This window comes from Mustela nigripes, chromosome 13, assembly GCF_022355385.1.
Source record: "Mustela nigripes isolate SB6536 chromosome 13, MUSNIG.SB6536, whole genome shotgun sequence".
Classification (NCBI taxonomy): Eukaryota; Metazoa; Chordata; class Mammalia; order Carnivora; family Mustelidae; genus Mustela; species Mustela nigripes.
Window position 1 is genome coordinate 50,145,835 of NC_081569.1, and position 14,642 is coordinate 50,160,476.

Consider the following 14,642-nt stretch of genomic DNA (forward strand, 5'->3'; position numbering starts at 1 on the left):
TATCCAGGTCATTTATTCAAATTATGATCTATGAAATCCTGATTTGAGGGAAAGGTGTGATTTAATTTGACATACTGTTGTCCATTATGTAACCTAGCAGGAATAGATGAATTTGAGTCTGTTTCAAGGGACAAATGAATAAACACCTACTTTTTAGGTAGGAATGGAAATAGGGAAAAGAATTAACTGTGATTTTGACCATTTCATGAACTCTCATTTGCTTTGACTAATTCCTGTGCACATATGAATTTTTCTCAAGGCAGCTTTCATGTCTTTGTTTCGGAGACTATAGATCAGGGGGTTTATAAGTGGGGTCACTAATGAGTAGAACAAGGTTACAATCTTCTGTATCCCACCTGGATTACCAGAGGTTGGGCTGATGTACATTATCATGAGGGTTCCATAGAAGAGAGACACCACAGCCAGGTGGGAACCACAGGTAGAGAAGGCCTTACGTCGGCCAGCTGCTGAAGGGACACGCAACACTGCTCTGAGAACCAGGGTATAGGACCCAAGGATGAAGAACAAAGTGATGAAAATAATAAGAGAGCTCAATATAGAACAGGAAAGCTCAATTCCAGGGGCAGGGATGCAGGACAGGGCCAGCAGAGGCCCAGGGTCACATACAAAGTGGTCAATGGTGTTGGGGCCACAAAAAGGGAGTTGTGTGATAAAATAGATAGGGATCGGATAGCATAGGAAAGCTGTGACCCAGCACAGGGCCACCAGGTTCATGCAGAGGTGGTTGTTCATAATGACAGGATAATGGAGAGGCTGGCAGATGGCCAGGTAACGATCAAAAGCCATGAGGGGCAGTAAGAGGGTCTCAGTGATACCCATGGAGAAAAAGAAGTAGAATTGGAAGAAACAAGCCATGAAAGAGATGGTTTTGGTCTCAGATAAGAAGTTCTTTAACATGTTGGGAACAGTTGTGTTGATGTAGCAGATCTCCAGGAATGCAAAGTTGGCCAGCAGAATGTACATGGGAGTGTGAAGCCTGCGATCCAGCTTCACTGCACAGACAATGGCTCCATTCCCCATCAGTGTCAGGATGTAGGACACCAAGAACAGCATGAAGAGGATGACCTGAACCTCTTTGGAGCACGGAAAACTCAGGAGTATGAATTCAGTCACTGTGCTGACTCCTGACCTATTCATGGCTTCCTAAGGGGAGGAGAAGAAAAGTGACAATGACAAAGGTGGTCTTACTCTTTCATCTTCAAGATTATTTCCTTTGTGAAGATCCCTAGCTCCCTTAGATTCATTCTATTATTCCATTAGATTAATAAGATAACTATGCTGCTGAAGTCTGTGAATTTCAGAGAGTGCTTGGTATGATCAGACTTTGAAACTTTGTATTCTCTCATTTCTCTTTCAGAGTTTTCTCACAGTAAAAGACAGGATGTTCTGTGATAAGCAGCTTGGAGAAGGTTGATGACAGCACTCACAAATGTAAGTAGGTATGAACATCATGTATCTTTATCTATAGATTAAGAGCTATATAGACCCTTGTTATTGGACACAGAATTTCAATTTCTTAAATCTTTGAAATTAGAGACACAAATGTTAGGCATCAGAAAAGGGAGAAAGGTAACAGCACACAAATCTTTATGCATTTCACTGTTATTCTGGATCAGTGTTGGTGTCTTAAGGTCATCTGAACAGCTGGACAAAAGGCATCACACGTACCATCTATTCTTCAGTGTTCGATGTGGTTTGTTAACTCAATGAAAATTTAAACTCCCAGACACCTACATAATGGCTTTCATATCAGCTCCGTCTTCTACCTGCTGAATTAAAATACTTCTGTAAAACCTTGGTCTAGGTTAAATCTCTATTTATAGGCAGAAAACCTGAGCAATGTATCTGGTCTATTATTTAAGGAATTTTGAGGGTTTTGCCTGAAGTGTCACTTAAGTGTCCTAGAAGGCCTCTGTCCTTCTGGTTATGGATAGATGCAGAGGCTCACAAACATCAGATACTCCTAAGCAGAGGTCTCTAGGAACCAAGAACAGTGCTGAGAGCCATAAACTGTCCCTCTGGACAAAGATTCCCCTTCCACTTCTTCACCCCCTTTGTCACACCCCTCCTACTCTAGCTGTGGAAGATTAGCATTGTTGTGGGAAGCTGAAGGAGAATTTTTGTGAAAACTTGCTTGTCTGAGACTTAGGTGTTGTGTGAGTTCCATGGTGAGAAAAGCAAAACAAAGCCTATGAAATTGCCTACAATTCTGTTGTTAGTAGTTTGGTCTTATTAATTTATTTTAGGATCCCTTCCATTAATGAGGGGCAGTCATCATTTGGGCCTAAATGACCCAAGTGTTGTGACTGAGTGATGATATTGGTTCATAAAATATAATGCAGAATGGAGATCCAGTTGCCTTTAATAAAAATATTCTGGCTGAGAATATTTATGTATGAGTTATAAAATGCATTACTTTCCAGGTTGTGTAATGCCCATAGCTTTGAGGATGATCTTGATGATTGCAATTAGTGACATAAAGCATTGGAGTCATTCAGAATTTTTCACATCACACTTCACTGTAAGGCTCCTCTTTGTGACTAGATCATGATTGGCAAAACCAAACTGTGAGTTAATTCTTCTGTAGCAGGAATTCAGAGAAATGCAGAAGCCAAAGAAACCATGGGGAAAGAAATGTAAAAGGAGTAAGTATTCATTGGTCATTGTGTATGAGACTTGCAAGGCTTTGTGAGCCATGTGGGAGTGAACTCACCACCCTGGAGTGTTCAGTCATGTTCTCCCTCCTTGAGATACATGGATCATCTGCTCTGTGGCAGAGCCGAAAATGCTAAAGTCAGGGAGAGCTGAAGTTTTTTGGGCCCTGCTCTGCACAGCCACTTTGTCAGTCCTTTCCAGATGTCACTTCACTCACATGCTATTTCCCCCACAAACCTGGTTCTGACTGGATGCACTTTTGGTTAATAAGGACAGACTTTTCATACTTCCTCATCTTCATCTCTCTCACTTCCCTGTTGCCAGCCCTCTCAGTTGTAATGATGAACCTTCTTATATTCTTTATGTAATGGGAGGTGCTACTTTTTCCACAACCATATAAAAGAAGGTAGAGCTACAAGGCACACCTAGAACTGTCCTATATTTGTATGTCTTCTGAACCTACCTCCTTACAGATCTGGCAGGTGGGACTTGAATCTTCTGTTTTCACTGCAGCAGAAGGCAAGCATGATGGAGGGCATGACATCCTGGGTAGAGAGCAGCCTAGAGAAAGTGCTTACATTGCTGTACATATGATACTGCTTTGGAGAGAAATTGGCATATTTGTTGCACAACAGGACACTTATCTGTGTTGCTCTGAAATCTGTCTGATTCCCCCTAGGGGACATAGTCTTCTGTGAATTCCAAAAGCGAGAATTCATGAGAAGATTGTCAGTTATTTCCCTAGTGTTCCCTTCCCTCAGGAGCCACTTGATTGGCCTTTGGGGCTCAGTTTGTCTAGTGGTGATCAGATAGATATTCTTATGGTTTTCCTAGAACAGATGTTTATTTTGTTGTTTGGACAGGTTACTCTTTTGATGGTGCACTTGCTATAGTGACACCAGTTGAGCTGGGACATGAGCTTTTTATTTATTTATTGTTGTTTCACTTTCAATTTTATTCATATTTTTGAACCTGCTACCAGTTTTAGATTCTCGTATATGTCAGTATCAGAGTCATGTCATCAGATTTCTCATTCTCATTCCTATTGATTCACTCCGTGAGTAGAAAGGAGTCATTCCTTCTTATAATGACAAGTTTTCTCCCACATTCACCCTGTGCTTCTAATATGACGCTGATAAGTAAATTCCATTTCATGGTGAACAAGTCCCAGGAGGAGAGAACATGGAGTATGGGATGGAATGCCAAAAATTCTAGAAGACACCCCCGCATGTAGCCCTTTAGGTTATTTCAGAGTGTTTTGACAGATGGCCCTAAAGGTTGGCATGATTAAGGAAAAAAAAAAAAAGGTTGGCATGTTGTTGAAATTTTCTTTCTTCTTTCAAGTGAGTTATTGCTGAGAGAGATGAAGCAAACTTTCAGACCCTTTCATTTTTATTAATTTTATGTCTATGTGTGCATGTGTACATGGGTATGGGTATACCTAGATGACATATTTCATAATGTTTTCCTTCTGTTATTGGTTTGGAGCCATCTGTAATGAGACTGTACTCTTGTTAATAATTTTTTGTTGGCTACAAAGCATCAATGAGCAAAAGTTTAATGAGGGCTTATGACTTGAGGTCTGCTTATTCTCTCAGCATCATTTCTGTAAGGTGGAAATTTTTTTTTCTTTTAAGTGGTTACACCACTTTTTGAGTCATGAGAATTGATATCCTTTTATGAATAAGAGCCAGTTTTTTGAGTGATTTATTCATTGAAAGTCTTTGATGTTTGAATGCACAAAGAATTTTCTTGACACTCAAGTCTGCCTAAGGACACTAAGTTCTGCCAAAATTATGATTTGGAAGCCAAGATTTATCTCACTTTTGTTGGGTGGATGGTGCCACACCAGATACTTGAAGTGAAGTATTAAACTGTAGAATTTAATTGGAGGGAGGTGAAGGACTTTGGTCTTTTTAAAAAAATGTATCTATAATTACACACAGACACACAAATATGTGCATACTATATGTATTCCCATATATATATATATATGTATATAATATGTATATATATATATATATGTATATAATATATATATATATGTATATAATATATATATATATATATATGTATATATATATATATATATTACATACTTGTATTGATTTGTGTATGTTGAACCATCCTAGCATACCAGGGATAAATCCCTTGATCATGTTGTATAATTCTTTTAATGTGCTTTGAATTACATCTGTTAGTATTTTGCTGAGAAAATTTGCACTTATATTCATCAAAGATATTGGCACTTTACATATTATACATCTGGGTTTACACATGTGGGTATTTATTATACATTTTATTCTTTGAGATTCTTGGATTTGTAATTTGGTGATTGCTATTGATTTCCGAAAAATTTTGGTCATTGTTTCTTCAAATATTTCTTCTTCCTTGAGCATACAGAATGAGATGTCATTCTGGTAATGTACTAGTTCATATTTCTTTTCAGTTTTGAATAGTGACTATACCACTTTCCTATCTGGAACAGGAAGAAGAACAAAATAATTTTGAGTCCAAGTCTACTTTCACTATCTTCTGTATCGTATTATTCTAAGAAAGAAAATGTTTATCCAGATAGGAACAGGGGAGTGGTTATAAGTACAGCAATATGAAGATGTAGGGTAGCTCACTCTATTATTGCTAGCTGAAAGAGTCGTTACAAGCAGAATGTGAATTCTATCAATTCTGGTTTTTTTTTTCCCTTCTTGGGGAGTTCTTTTAGAGTTGAGAAGTAGGTAGCTCTAGAGTAGTTGTTTCTTCCATTTGGCACCTGCCCTTGAGGGGACTTTTTCTTAAGAATGACTACTGTGAACTGTCCCCAGGAAGGCTGTAATTTTGAGCAAATTCCCTTTGTTATCAGTGTCTCAGTTTCTTCATCTTTAAAGTGGTGATAATAACGTTATTTACTTCATATGGTTGCGATGAAGATTAATTATGTTTATTTGTTAAACAGATGTATTTACATATAAAGCCTGGCACATTTTTAATGCAAAGTAGGCTTTCCTATTGTTATTGAGAAAGAGAAAAATACAGCCCAGAGACACAATGCCTGAGTGCTATTCTGTAGTCTTCCCCGCCAAACCTAATATCTGCATCATGTACCAGATAAGGTTACTTGATGAGTATGGCGGATGAAGACAAAGCAACATCATTTTGGAATCAGATATGAAGAGAGACAAAGACAAGGACACTCTAACAACCACAAAAATAACTGAGCATCACCTTCTCCCCTCTAGTGTGAGTAACTCCTGCTTCTTTAGAGTTGAGAACCCGTCTTGCTTAATTCCTCCCACATTCTAGGTAAAAATAACTAAGATGCCAATCACTGAATTGCTCACTTTCTGACAGCAGCTTATCTCAAACAGATTCCCATTTTGGTGAACTTTCCCTCAAATCACATAAAGTTCAAATAATATAATATATAATAGAATATAATAGAATCTCTCCAAGTTTTTACCGAGATGTCCTGTGGTTCATTTGACATATTCTCCCTTGCTGCAGCAAACTACAAAAATGATTACTATTGCTGTTATTATTCTCATTAATAAATTCTTAAGATATGCTCACCATCTTTACTATAGCCTACAAGTAGGCTCTGACTACTTTAATGATCTTATTCTCATTCACTCCAAGCCAGTCACACAGGAAATGTATTGTGAACATGCTTGTTTTGCTCCATCCTGAGGGTCTATATGCTAGATTTTTTTTTCTGCCTGGAATATTCTTCTCCCAGGTTTTTACATATTGCTTCCTTTCATCAATTCTAATCTCTTTCTCTTTCAAAAACACTTTCTTGACCACCTGGTTTGAAATACAACCCACCGCTTGCCTTTCCTTATTCTATTTTGTTTGTATCACTTAACGTAAATGAATTATGTACCTCTTTATTGTCACTCTCTTGTCCTCTCCAGAATGTAAGCTCTATGAGAACAAAGTTTTTGTCTTGTGCCTTTATTCACTTTTGTATTTCCAGCGTCTAGAATAATTCCTCGCAAAAAAAGGAAAAATGTATTGGAAAATTGCTGAAATGGTAAAATAATTCATTCTTCATGTCTTATGATGCAAAAAGAAAAAGAAAGCATGGAATTGATTCTCAGCAACAACATGATATAAACTAGGTGAGATTAGTGTAGGGTGGGAGCAAATTAAAGTTCACCCAAATTAAGGGGATCAAGAGAATGTGTATCTTTATAATTCTCTGGTTACTGTTCCTTAGTTGACACTCTTTTATATTGTAGAACTCCAAGTGCTTTGAATTTACTTTCTGCCTATATTACTATGGGACTGATTCTGTTTTTTTTTTTATTCTATTTTTTTAATGTTTTCTATTGGATTGTTTTCCCAGAATCTATGTCTATAAATCTACTTCTTTTTCAAGATCTAACTCAAATGCCATGACCTTTGTATTATATTTTATGTTCACCCTTACAGGCAGAATTGGCTATGACTTTGCTTCTATGATATTATTAATACAATTCCACTATATAACATTCAAGTCATTATATAACTCATATTGTATTGTAAGAGGTTAGAAATTTAGAAATGGACTTCTAGAATGGAAGAGTAAGTATCTTCAAAAACCCACTCCTTCAAAAAAGCATCAAGTAGGAATTATCACAGTAAGTTTTGTCACAACTCTGGAAGTTAATCAAAGCCTTGCAACAATTCAAGAATTTTTTTTTTCCAGTAAAACAGCTGAATTTTGGTAAGAAGAGTGAAATTTGTGACATTTTAATTGGGCCTTATTCTCATCCCCCCTTCCATTAACCTTAAAAACCAGCAGCGTTGAACCATGGTATCTGTGAAAACCAGCAGACTAGCAGTCACTGGAGAGGGAAGACTGGGTTTGTAACTCCTCAAAAAACCTCATCACCAGAGAACTCTCACTATTCCGCTCATCGTCTAGCTGCCTAGAAAAGCTGCATTTGTAGGACTTGTTATTTCGCCTCAATCAGAGTTTGATCAGTGGGAAAAGCGCTATCCCAGGATATTTTTGAAAATAGTGAAGGCAGTTGTTTAACATTGCAGCTGTTTGGGACAGTGTTATTAGGTGGGATAAATGGGAAGCTGGAAAGAAAACAACAACAACAACATAAAAAGTATGTCTGGGGACTGAGATGTCTATAGTGATCTTTGAAATATCCTAGTGTATTCTTGGAGATCTAGAAGACCACACACATGTGAAGGGCTGTGTGACTTAAGAAGGCCATTATGTTTTACCTGGGGCTGCATCTGAGGCTCTACTCAAGTAGAAAATGAGAGTTAATGCAGAGTTATAAACTGCTGGAACCCTGAAGCTTTGTCCTAATACAGAGCCCCTCTGCGAAGGGTGAGTAACTTTTTGGTTAAAGGTGTTTAAAGAAATCTCCATGTAATTATGATCTGACCACTACATTAACCAGACAGAGACTTCAGGAGCTACATATAACAGATGATATAGACTTTATAGAGTTAGCACACACACACAAAAGTCATTGAAGAAACAAATAGCATCCTCAGTTTTCAGAACAACCACATGAAACAACAAGAGCAATACTTGCAGAAGTTGGGAAAATTTGAATTTTGAGTTGCCACATTATATTATTTAAAATATCCAATTTTAGATGAAAAAAAAAAAAGACATGCAAAGAAACAGAAAAGTATGGCCCATAGATGTGATGAGCACTGGGTGTTATATGCAACTAATGAATCATTGGACATTATACAAAAAACTAATGGTGTACTATATGTTTGCTAATTGAATTTAAATAAAAAAAAAAAGCCCCCCAAACAGCAGTCATTAGAAACTATCCTCAGAGGAGTCCAGATGGGGACTTACTAGGCAAAGAGTTTAATCTTTTATAAACAACTTCAAAGGTTTGAAGAAAATTATATCTAAAGAATTAAAGGAAATTATGAGACTGATATCTCACCATGTAGAGAATATTAATAAAGAGATACAAATTATAAAAAAGAACCAGATGGAAACTCTTCATTGAAAAGTACGGTGACTAATGAAATATTTAATAGAGGGGTTCAATAGAATATTTGAGTAGGCAGAAGAAAGAATCAGCAAATTTAAAAATAGATTGAGATTATCCAACATGAGAAATAAAAGCAAAAAAAAAATGAACAGTTTTAGAGAACTGTAAGATACTATTGGGCATATCAACATATAATGAGAGTCCAAGAATGAAAAAAGAGATAAAAAAGTAAAAAGGAGGAGGAAAATACTCAAATAATGGCTGAATATACCCCAAATTTGATGAAAAATATGAATCAACACATCCAAGAAGCTTAATAAATTTCAACTGGATAAATTCAGAGATCCAAGTCTAAACACATCAGGGTCAAACTCTTGAAAGAAGGCTGAAAAAATTGTGAAAACAGCAAGAGAAAAACAACTCATCACATAGTAGTGATCTTTTTTTTAAAGATTTTATTTATTTATCAGAGAGAGAGGGGGGCAGAGAGAGTGAGCACAGGCAGACAGAATGGCAGGCAGAGGCAGAGGAAGAAGCAGACTCCCCGCTGAGCAAGGAGCCCGATGTGGGACTCGATCCCAGGATGCTGGGATCATGACCTGAGCCGAAGGCAGCTGCTTAACCAACTGAGCCACCCAGGCGTCCCATAGTAGTGATCTTATAAGATTAACAGCTGACCTCTTATTCAAAACTATAGAAACCAAAACAGAGTGAATTGGCATTTTCAAATGGACTGAAAGAAAAAGATTGTCAACCAGTAATCTTATATCTAATAAACCTTTCTTTTACAGAAGAAAGAAAAATTAAGACACCCTCAAACAAAAATGGAGAGAATTTGTTGCTAGCAAACTTGCATTACGAGCAGTGTTAAAAGAAGTCCTTCAGGTAGAAAGGTAAGGACTAGACTTGAATCTATGTAAAAAAGTAAAGATAAAGAAGATGTGGTTCATATATACAATGGAATATAACTCAGCCATCACAAACGATGAATACCCATCATGGATGGAACTAGAGGGGATTATGCTTAATGAAATAAATCAAGCAGAGAAAGATAATTATCATATGGTGTCACTCATATGTGGAACATAAGGAATAGAATGGAGGACCACAGAGGAAGGGAATGAAAGCTGAATGGGAGGAAATCAGAGAGGGAGATGAACCACAAGAGACTATGAACTCCGGGAAACAAACTGAGGGTCACAGAAGGGAGAAGGGTGAGGGGTTGGGGTGGCTGGGTGATGGGTATTAAGGAGGACACATGTTGGGATGAGCGTTGGGTATTATATGCAACTAATGAATCATTGAACAATACATCGAAAACTTAAGATGTACTTAGGTGCCTGGGTGGAGTAGTCGGTTAAACATCTGCCTTGGGCTCAGGTCATGATCCCAGGGTCCTGGGATTGAGCCCTATATCAGGCTCCCTGCTCTGTGAGGAGCCTCCTTCTCCTTCTTCCCAACTTGTGCTCTTTAGTTTTCTCTCTGTATCTCTCCAATAAATAAATAAAATCTTAAAAAAGAAAAACTTACAATGTACTATATGCTGGCTAACTGTACATAATAATAAAAAAAAACCCTAAAGAACACCAATAAAGAATAAACAATGAAGGTAATATAAATGTACATTTACTTGTAATTCTTTTCCTCTCCTAATTCAAAAGACAACTGCATAAAACAATAATTTTAAAACTGTGTCAATGAGTTTAAAATGTATAAAGATGTCATTTGTAGGACAATAAAAACATAAAGAAGGGAGAGAAAAGAGGTACATTGAAGCCAAGTTTTTTAATACTATTTTTTATGAGATTAGTGATTTTTATTTTATTTTTTAATTTAATTTTATTTTTTCAGTGATCCAAGATTGTTTATGCACCACACCCAGTACTCCATACAATACGTGCTCTCCACACTTGATTAAGATGAAACCAGTAAGAAAATAACTCTAAAAATATATCAAAAGAAACAAAAGGTGAATTAAAATGGTATAAAAATATATATTTTGCACAAAAGAAGGTAATAATGGAGGAAGAGAATTTCAAAAATAAAGAAGAGGAAATAATCTTTCCTACTCATTTTATGAGGCCAGTATTACTCTGAGACTTAAACCAGTCAAAGATGTCACAAGTAAATAAAACTATCAATGTTCTTTATGAACATAGACAAAAAAAAACCTAAAAAAATACTAGTAATATGAATCCAGTAATACATAAAAAATACATGACCATGTGTATCAGGAATGCAAGGTTAATTTCACTTTGAAAATCATTTAGTCTTATTTACCATATGAACAGAATAAAGACAAAAATATATGATCATTTCAATAAATATCAAAAAAGCATTTTACAAATTCCAACATTCTTTCATGATAAAAATCTTAAAAAAAGAGAAAGGAAGGAAGACAGACAGACCTAGGAATAAGAGGGAACTTCTTCAACCTGATAAAAGGCGTCTATACCCACTTCTAACCTTACATCTAGTGCTGAAATAGTCAGGGCTTACCTATCATGAGGAATAAGACAAGGATGAATATTCTTTATACTTATATTTAATATTGTACTGAAAGTTCTACTCCTCAGTAAGAAAAAGAAATAAAAAGCATCCTGATTCCATTTACAACAGCATCAAAAAGAATAAAAATCTGACAATTTAATTTAGCAAAACAACAACAACATCAAAAAAAAAAAACAACAGCAAGACTTGAGTCTTGCTTGAGCACTGTTGCAAGAAGTTACTATAAATCTAAATAAATAGTGATCCCATGTTATTGAAGGAAGATTTAATACTATTAAGGTGGCAATACTCCCTGAGTTATTGTCAACAGAAATTAATGACTTGACCTCCATGTTTTTTGTGTCCTGAGGGCTTATTTCTTTTTGTTACTGAAAGATATTCCAGTGTATAAGTGTATTAGAGTTTGATGTCCATTCACCTACTGAAAGACTTCTTCATTGCTTCCAGGTTTTGGTAATTATGAATAAAGCTACTGTAAACATATGTGTGCAGGTTTTCTTTGTGGGTATACGTTTTTGGTGAATGCCTGGGGGTGCAGTTGCTTCCTGGTTTGGTATAATTAAGTGTAGTTTGAAGGAACCTGCCAGATTTTCTTCCAGGGTGATTATATCATTTTGCATTCCCAGTGAATGGCTAGTGAATGGCAATTCTTGTTACTCTGAAATTTTGTCAGCAGCTGTTATTGTCAGTTTTTGGATTTTGGCCATTCCTGTTAATGGATAGGATAATGGTGAGCCCATAGAATGAGGAAATATTCCCTTTGTTTCTGTTTTCTGGAATACATGTGGAAAGTTGGTATCATTTATTTGTTAATTCATGAGTAAAATCATCTGAACTTGTTGATTGTGTTTTTAAAAGGTTATTAATTTACTTTATATAGTTATAGATAGTAGATACACACTTAAGGATACTAGAGGTATAGATATAGATATATTCAGATTATCTATTTCTCCTTGTATGAATTATAGTTTGTGTCTTTTATGGAATTTGTTCAATTCATTTAAATTATTAAATTTGTGGACATAAACTTACAGAGTTTCTTCACTGTTCTTTTAATGTCCATTTATGTCTTCTCTCTGTTTTTTTTTTTTTTAAACTTGGTTAGCCTTGCTAGAAGTTTAATAATTCTTTTTATATATTTTTTTCTTTTTATATTTTTGAAGGACTTTTGTTTTATTGATTTTTTTTTTTTCTGTTTGCAATTTCATTGATTTCTGCTCTGGATTTTATTATTTTTTTTCTGCTTGTTTTAGCCTATTTATTTACATATGTCACATTTCTTTTTAATTTCTTAACTTTTTTTTGTTATGTTCAGTTAGCCAGCATGTATGATGTAGCATTCAGTGATTCATTAGTTGTGTGTAATACCCAGTGCTCATGGGGCGCCTGGGTGGCTCAGTGGGTTAAAGCCTCTGCCTTCTACTCAGGTCATGATTGCAGGGTCCTGTGATCAAGCCTGGCATGGGCTCTCTGTTCAGCAGGGAGCCTGCTTCCCCCCCCCCCCCCCCCGCGTCTCCCTGCCTTCCTCTCTGCCTACTTGTGGTCCCTCTGTCAAATAAATAAATAAAAACTTAAAAAAAAAATATCTAGTGCCCATGATAACACATGCCCTCCTTAATATCCAAAATCCTGTTACCCCCTCCTCATTCCCCTCTGGAGCCCCCAGTTTGTTTCCCAGTGTCCTTAGTGTCTCATGGTTTGTCTCCCTCTCTGGTTTCTCCTCCTTCAGATTTCCTTCCCTTCTCCTATGGTCCTCTGTGGTATTATGTTCCACATGTGAGTGAAACCATATGATAACTGTTTTTCTCTGCTTGATTTACCTCACTTAGCGTAAATCCCCTCCAGTGATATTGTTCTTTCTCCCAAGGTAGAATATTATACAATGAATTTTATATATTCTTTTCTAATAGATGTATTTAATGCTATAAACCTTCTTTTTTATTTAATTATTTTTATTAACATGTAATGTGTTATTTGCCCCGGGGGTACATGTCTGTGAATCATCAGGCTTACACACTTCTCATCACTCACTATAGCACATACCCTTCCCAATGTCCATAACCCAACCACCCTCTCCCTACCCCCCACCCCCCAGCAACCCTCAGTTTTTTTGTGAGATTAAGAGTCTCTTATGGTTTGTCTCCTCCAGATCTCCTCTTGTTTCATTTTTTCCTTCTCTACCCCCCAACAACCCCCTGCCCTGGCTCTCAAATTCCTAATATCTGAGAGATCATATGATAATTGTCTTTCTCTGATTGACTTATTTCACTCAACGTGATACCCTCCAGTTCTATCCACATCATTGTGCTATAAACCTTCTAATTACTGATTTTGCTGCATCTCTCAAATTTTGATGAGGTGTATTTTTATTTTCAGTTTAAAATGAACTGGAATAAATACTGACTTTATTTTCAGTTTTTTAAAATCTCCTGAGATTGCTTTGTTGCTACATGTGTAGAATAGAAGTATGTTAAGTTCCATAGGCAGTAACCTCTTCGATATCAGCCACAGCAACTTCTTTCAAGATATGTCTCCAAAGGTAAAAGAAACAAAAGCGAAAATAAACTTTTGGGATTTCATCAAGATCAAAAGCTTCTGCACAGCAAATGAAACAGTCAAGAAAACAAAGAGGCAAACCACAGAATGGGAGAAGATATTTGCAAATGACAGTACAGACAAAAGGTTGATATCCAGGATCTATAAAGAACTCCTCAAACTCAACACACACAAAACAAATAATCATATCAAAAAATGGGCAGAAGATATGAACAGACACTTCTCCAATGAAGACATACAAATGGCTATCAGACACATGAAAAAATGTTCATCATCACTAGCCATCAGGGAGATTCAAATTAAAACCACATTGAGATACAACCTTACACCACTTAGAATGGCCAAAATTAGCAAGACAGGAAACAACATGTGTTGGAGGGGATGTGGAGAAAGGGGAACCCTCTTCTACTATTGGTGGCAATGCAAGTTGGTGCAGCCACTTTGGAGAACAGTGTGGAGATTCCTCAAGAAATTAAAAATAGAACTTCCCTATGACCCTGCAATTGCACTCCTGGGTATTTACCCCAAAGATGCAGATGTAGTGAAAAGAAGGGCCATCTGTACCCCAATGTTTATAGCAGCAATGGCCACGGTCGCCAAACTGTGGAAAGAACCAAGATACCCTTCAACGGACTAATGGATAAGGAAGATGTGGTCTATTTACACTATGGAATATTATGCCTCCATCAGAAAGGATGAATACCCAACTTTTGTAGCAACATGGACAGGACTGGAAGAAATTATGCTGAGTGAAATAAGCCAGGCAAAGAGAGTCAATTATCATATGGTTTCCCTTATTTGTGGAGCATAACAAATAGCATGGAGGACAAGGGGAGTTATAGAGGCGAAGGGAGTTGGGATAAATTGGAAGGGGAGGTGAACCATGAGAGACTATGGACTCTGAAAAACAATCTGAGGGTTTTGAAGGGGCGGGGG

General features: G+C 36.7%; 1 protein-coding gene across 2 annotated transcripts; it reads right to left on the bottom strand.

The window, feature by feature from the left end:
• Positions 1-213: 213 nt before the first annotated feature.
• On the bottom strand, positions 214-2,961 carry LOC131998615 (olfactory receptor 11H6-like). 2 transcript variants are annotated; one of them, XM_059371105.1, is made up of 2 exons: positions 2,951-2,961; positions 214-1,150 (listed from the first exon to the last, which is right to left on the bottom strand). In XM_059371105.1, exons 1-2 carry the CDS (start codon positions 2,959-2,961, stop codon positions 214-216), a joined length of 948 nt encoding a protein of 315 aa, XP_059227088.1. The 2 variants fall into 2 exon arrangements, with proteins under 2 accessions (XP_059227088.1, XP_059227089.1); XM_059371106.1 differs by lacking the exon at positions 2,951-2,961 and having other exon boundaries at positions 214-1,158.
• Positions 2,962-14,642: the final 11,681 nt, after the last annotated feature.